The 6,883-nt window shown below is 34.1% G+C and overlaps 1 protein-coding gene across 2 annotated transcripts in view; it reads right to left on the bottom strand.

Moving 5' to 3' along the window:
* Window positions 1–1,397: 1,397 nt before the first annotated feature.
* Window positions 1,398–6,883, bottom strand: part of LOC124717170 (RNA polymerase II degradation factor 1-like) — a 70,728-nt gene continuing 65,242 nt past the window's right edge. The window contains exons 7-8 of one of the 2 annotated variants that reach the window (XM_047243941.1): window positions 6,213–6,574; window positions 1,398–2,633 (exon numbers count right to left, since the gene is read on the bottom strand). In XM_047243941.1, coding sequence (XP_047099897.1) covers window positions 2,489–2,633; window positions 6,213–6,574 — 507 coding nt within the window. In that variant the 3' untranslated portion in view covers window positions 1,398–2,488. The remainder of the gene's footprint in view (window positions 2,634–6,212; window positions 6,575–6,883) is intronic. The other variant, XM_047243943.1, reaches the window with a different exon arrangement.

Here is a 6,883-nt window from a genome sequence, read left to right as displayed (position 1 = left end):
GAATATAGTGAATGTGAAATGACTCCATTTCCTCTACTTTCTGCACATGGAAGTTTTTGCCTGTTTAACTGGTGTTTCAGTTGGGCATCTTTTGGTATAATTTAGCTATGCATATTGAATGCTCATACTTTTTTGTTGTACTTATCTACTTCCAGAGTTTAGAGTTGTGTACTTAGACTTAGGATATCAAGCAGTTTTTCTAATTAAACAGTGCTTTCCCTTGTTTTTAATTGTTCTGTATTTCATTTGATGTTTGACCATCCCAAATCGTAATTCCTTCAGCAATGTTGTTCTAATGACAGTATGGTTGTAAGTACCATCATTAGGAACTGTGTTGTGACCACTGATATTAGTATGGTCGACTCAAGAAAATTTATGTTTCACTTCCTCTTGAACTGTTAATTTCATGCTCCTATATGAAGGTCATGAAGCTGTTGGTACAGTTCCTTTTCCTGTTATCAAAGAATGTAATACTGACTTGCCACTAACACCTCTCAGCTTTTAAGATGTTTGCTGCTTAAGATGTTGTCGTTCATCAGTCTTTTAAATGTTGATGTACTACACCAAATTACACAGACATTTTTCAAGGTATCATGACAAGCTATGTCACTTCCTCCATTAATTGCTTCAGTGGCTTTCGTGCTTTATGTCAGTGTAACAACAGTTTAAATCATTAAGTTGAAATATTTTGCTTATTTTCGTTCATTAATGTTTCCAACCTTAATATCTTCTAGCATCACATAATTTGGTAACAGAGTTTCCATTATGGATTGGTACAATGTAAAAACTACATGTGGCGCTCAATTAAGTCTTTATAATCTTTTAGGCACAAAGTTATGAATTTGTATACTTTACAATACATATTTATCCTGTAGGATTTGTTGAAGACTATCAATTACAGTTCTAAATGAGTAACTAGCCCCACAAACAGATCATTAAATTTTCCTGTAGTTCGCAATAAAATGAATTTTATGAGTGAAAATATTTGACTACCTTCCTAATCACAATCATAAAACGATTTCTTTTAACGACTTATCACATTTAACAAATGAATTCATGTTATAAACTTGTGCGATCCATGTTTCAAAAGTAGACAAATAATTACAGATATTTTTATGCCAAGGCAATTTAGATTATTATACACATTCACGGATAAATTAGCAGGATAAGTCTATGTATCAAAGTGATTTCAGCACTCTGTAGATTTTTCTGTTCTATATTATTATACTGAAACCATCAACACAGCTCATAATTAGAAAATCGCTATTTGTAGGTTCACTGAGGAAGGATCACAACAAATTACAATTATCATTTTATACAAAAGACATTTATTACAAAAGTATAAAAATACATAACAAAAATACAGAAAATTAACAAAAAAATACAAAGATGCAGATCATTTAAGGTAGCAACATTTGTAAAAATTAATTTACATGTTTAGACTTCAGCTTTTTACATTAGAAAGCTACTGAAGTATTCTTCAAAGAAGTATCCACTTCTAGATCTATGTAACAGAAGCTTCTCAGTCTTCTAACTTGTGGAACACTGCTTTACATGATGTAGATAACTTGGCACACAATATAGATACAAAAATCAGACAAACTTTCTTTTGTAAGCAAGTGTCTGCTTATGACTAAGTCAGAGATTCTCAATGAAGTATGGTTGTCATGATTTTGGGAGATGTGGTGAACATATTTTTCCACTACTGATTCCTCTATTATAGAAGAATTGAGATAGTTTGTTAATGAAAAATATTATATTTTTGACCTCTAAAAACGTTCCTTCATTTCTTTCAAAGTGTTTCCAGACTTTAAAAGTTGCAGAAATTCTTTTCTGTGTCTAAATACTACATTTTTTGGAAACAAATACCAATATGTGATATAAATGTCAGTGTATATGATCCATTGTTCAAAAGTTTTAAATCATCAAGATATGATAGAAAATTCAATAACAGAAATAAATCTTGGCAGAAAACCAATACATATATGGACAGTGATTTATATAGATAATATGAACCCACACTGATCCATCTGATTCTGAAGGAAACCAAGTACACTACTTTTGCCTGCCACATTTATTTTTTCGTATCTTATGTAACGGATTGTTTAGCAGGATGAGATCATAAAGATAATGCGTTCTGGATTTCTGTCAGTTGGTTGTTTCAGATATTATTTCCTTGGACTTCTGTTCACATTCAACAAAACTGTGTAAGATGAATGGGTAACCATCATAACTGAAACCTGATGATGTTAGACGGGAGCTGAATGGCTGCAATATATTACTATATGACAGAACAATTTTTTTTTTGTTAGAGTCATGTCCGAAATGTTGTTGCACACATCGATCAGCTTTCAGATGTAAGACCAATGTAATATGACAATTTTATAAATAACATATTGTTCGTGATATGCAATGTAAAGGACATGTAAAGTGTCTTTCCAACAGTGGAATGTACAGAATCCTTTCCACTGGAAAATAAGGACCCTTTTCAAGCAGACACAAATTTGTACTGATGGGGATACTCGGACTCAGCAGTTTTGCGTCCCTTGGTTGCAGCAGCCTTCTTGGCGCTGTACACAGCTGATGCACCGCCATATTTGTCGTCTGTAGGCTGGCGAGTGTAGATACGGTACCTGTGAACATCACACAAACATGTGAAATTACTTGCTAGCAACTTATGAAATGAAGTCAAACCTTTTATTTAAAATGCAATGTAGCAAAAAAGTTGCAGGACTGATATTGAGTTTCAGACTTCCATGTGGAATGTACTGATATTATTTTACCCAGGCTGACTTAGAAGATTGAAGTACTGAGAGAAAACCACCCATTCAGCCACACTTTCCTTGAAACAGTTATTACTTTTCTAAAACTATTTTCTGCCCTACATCTGTCTTTAGACATCAGAATGCTTTTCTTACAGGCTACCTTCCTCTGCAGGTATTGACACTACAATAGGTGGAAAACATACATATTTAAAACGTGCACGCAAACTAAAGAGAAAGAAAAGAGTTTGTGTAGCTAAGAGCCCTGAAAAGTGTACATATGAGTTTTTACAGAAGCAAGCTTCTTTTATAATTATATCAGAACGCAGAGTTCTACAAGAAAACTATCACTTATTTGTAAGATATCCATAACAGTTGTTCAGCCACTTGTCACATGAGAAGAAAATCTGATCCATAACATTTTCACAGACAACTCATTCTTAAAAATTTAATACGCTCCCTATTATTAACGCACTGTTGCTCTAAGGTGAATAATTACTGAAAATAAATAATGTTGAACCCTACCGTTACAAGACATTTCCATACAATCGTTAATGATACCAGAGCACAGTGTTTTATGCTGAACAAATATAAGGGAAGGATGTGATATATAATAAGAGTTTTCTAATGTAAAAGTCAAAGTGCTTCATAATGAATTTGTAACATTATTTGAAAGTAGAGAACAGTCCAGAAAATCTAATAGAAAAGACAGCTAAATGAATTAATTGTTAAGTGGAGTAGAATATGTTGTCGATGGAAAAGAGAAACGTATGGGATTACCAGAACCACTGCATTTTAGAACATATGCAACACTGTTTTAAGAATACTTTTGATGAGGTTCATATATATGCATCTCATGAAAAATTCATAATTCTGGCAGAAAAGCGAAATCTATAACAACAAAGAGACATTAAACAGCTAGTACCGATGAAAATATCACATTAAACTCTGTGACTGATAAGTCACAAATTATATTCAAATTTCATAATTGGTTTGCCAGTGTAATAAGAAACAAGGGTCATAAAGGTTGTTTTAAGGAGAACTGAGATTATTGAGAATATAGTTCTACAACAGTTTTTGCAACCAGAAGTAGCACTGAATTCTTAAACTACTGCAACTACAAAAAAATCTCAAAAATATGCATTATCAAATAAAATTATGCACTCTTATTCTGCAAAGTTTTATAACACTTTAGTTATGTCTTTTGCATGATATTTGACACATCTTAAATGTCACTCACATTAAAACATGCCAGCAGTAAACATCTTTCTAAAAATGTGGTGTGAAAGATGTCTATAACTGTCATATAGTTCCCTTGAAGACATTTTACATTTGGGATGCTAAATTTCTGACTTGTGTTGTAATACATTAAGCCAGAAACAATTTACTTTATACTTCATGGTTTGGTATGCAGAACCACTGTTTGGCTGAGAATACCATTTATACAGTTACCAAATGTAACAGACATTAAAAACAAAAGATCACAAATTGGTATTCATTATGAAGTTTTTATTTAATTTTTGATTGTTTGGATCATGAAAAAACCCATATTTGATGAGTTTAATGAGGTTATCACCAAATGATTTGGATAACATTTAACTGATTGAGCCAAAAAGCTGGTTCTTGGTGCAATTAAAACAAGGAAAGAATGTGTTGGTTCTGGAGAACGACGAATGTAGTACCACATGGTTAAATTTCTGGACAATGCAAATATGTTATACATATGAACGACCTTTTGATTAATTATAGCTATGTACACTTAGTACTTGCGCAAACGAGAAAGCTCTGCAACTACTCTTTCTTACAGACAGCAGTAGATAAAATTTCTGGGAATGGTATAGTAAGAATTAGGACGTAATTTCCAACAGATGTACCCTCCTTTGTTTTTGTAGGAATAAAAGTAGAATATGGCCTTCAATATGAAAATGGATTACTACCAACAAAAATGAAGTACAGAAGTAAAGGTAAGTGAATTTACAAACTTTGGGTGTACAAGTTTATAAAAGTTTGAGCTACTCAAACAGTACAGTCCATTAAAAATAATTCAGGTACAAATGGGAAAGGTAATTAAAAAACTAAATCACATACATTTTGTTTTCTTTTGTACCAGACAGTAATACATGTTCTTAGCAACAGAAGAGGCAGTGGGAACAAGTGAATTCGAAATCAGCTAATACTTTCACAGACACAGACAATTTAGGTGTATAATAAGACTTTGAATTATGTTAAAGCCGCAGAGACGTTGATTTCCTTTCATTCATACATCCCCATGGAGGAACCAGGTGTAAAACTCATTAAGAAATTTGAAGCTACAAATTGTGGAAAAAGTAAAGTGAGCACTGTGTCTCCTTGTTATGTAAAACATCTCCACATTGGTTTTAATGATCATTATAGACAGTACAGAACCAAAAAAATTAGTTTTCATATATATATATATATATATATATATATATATATATATATATATATGTATTGATAATTCCTGAAAATTTCAGACACTGTTTATGTTCCCTGAAATTTCATTATGATACAACTGTAGCATTGGATCTATTTTGTGAAAAAGCTGTACATAAACACCAGATAGCTGTGTCTGATCAAGTCATAGCTCTCTCTGTTTCAAAAACTAGGGATATTAACTACTTCTTCTGAGTGCAATTACACACCAGCAGCCTTAAGAAGTTTCACTACTAATGAAGTTCATTTTATCATCAGCCTATGTGATGTACTGGTCAACAGCTCCTTCTCCTCCACTAATAAATATTTTAGTCGAATCGGTTGATATAACATCGATAGTAATAAAAATGAGTGTAGCATAAAATCTGACTTCTGTGCAGTTACGTAATTAGTGTAAATATGTGCTCTAAACTGTTCTCTTTGACGATTTGTGGCTTCAGTTGCGTAATAATTACCATTTGCACCTCAGTGTAAGTACATTTATATTTTTTGTGTAAAAATTTTTATTATCTCGTAAATGAAAATATCTTTCAGATTTGTAACATATTCCGCATCTAAGGCGGCCATTTCACATTAGTTCTGTGGAAGGAATATTAGCAGCTCCTGATTTACGAATACATGTTATATTTACTTGTTTCATGATGTGTTCTACATCCGTGAGTCTCTCTACACTATAGATCTATGAAACAAAAAGTGTGTGTAAGCTAATCACACTTAGTAACATGCTGAATCAGTACAAAGACACTTGGTGAACATGACCGATCTGATATATATGTCATAAGTGTGATGTGTCACTGTGTAACAATCGAATGACCTATGACCACTGCATAGAAGCCAATGTAGCGCAACCATTTCTGATCACTCAGACGTTCATTGACTGAGAATTGTACTAACACTTTCCCATTGACAATAATGATGGAATTTTGTAAGACAGTGTGGCTCATAGTTGTAAGTTTTATAGAATCTGGTTACCCTGAAGTCCTGCTGTAAACTCACCTGTCAGCTAGCTGCTGCTGTTGCTGCTGCTGCTGCTGTTGCTGCTGTGCCTGGTAGTAGACCGTCTGCTGCTGCTGCTGCTGCAGCTGCTGTTGTGGCTGGTACTTGTCAGCTGTGATGGACTGCAGCTGCTGTGAGTATTTGTCAGCTGTGAGGCCTTGCAGCTGCTGCTGGTACTTGTCAGCTGTGAGGCCTTGCACCTGCTGCTGTGCCTGTTGCTGCTGCACGTGCAGCTGAGCCTGGGGCTGGATGTAGACAGTCTTCAGCTGTTGAGTTTGCAGCTGTGGCTGTGTCTGAGCCTGTGCATCAGCGTACACTGGAGACGCAGGCGCCGAGACCAGGGGCTGCTGGAGGTATGACTGCTGCAAGAATGATAGAAGCCTTAGACAGTCTTTTCATTTGTCAGCTTACCTCTTTATTTACCTCAATCACATAGTCACAAATGTAAATATGTATTACTGATAGATATTGTAGCAACTGAAATCCGAGAACAAAACAAACCATGACTAATACTTTAGAAAAATGTGGAAGACGAAAGAAAACATTATCATGACATTAGAAGAGATTTTTATGGAAGATTATAGTCATGTGCTGAGTGTATTTCAATTTTTCATCGAGTGTCAGGTGTCATCTATCAGGTGTTAGGATAAAGATGTATTTCTATAGTTTAT

Source organism: Schistocerca piceifrons, chromosome 9 (genome assembly GCF_021461385.2).
Source record: "Schistocerca piceifrons isolate TAMUIC-IGC-003096 chromosome 9, iqSchPice1.1, whole genome shotgun sequence".
In the NCBI taxonomy this organism is placed as follows: domain Eukaryota; kingdom Metazoa; phylum Arthropoda; class Insecta; order Orthoptera; family Acrididae; genus Schistocerca; species Schistocerca piceifrons.
This window is presented reverse-complemented; position numbering and strand designations above follow the sequence as displayed.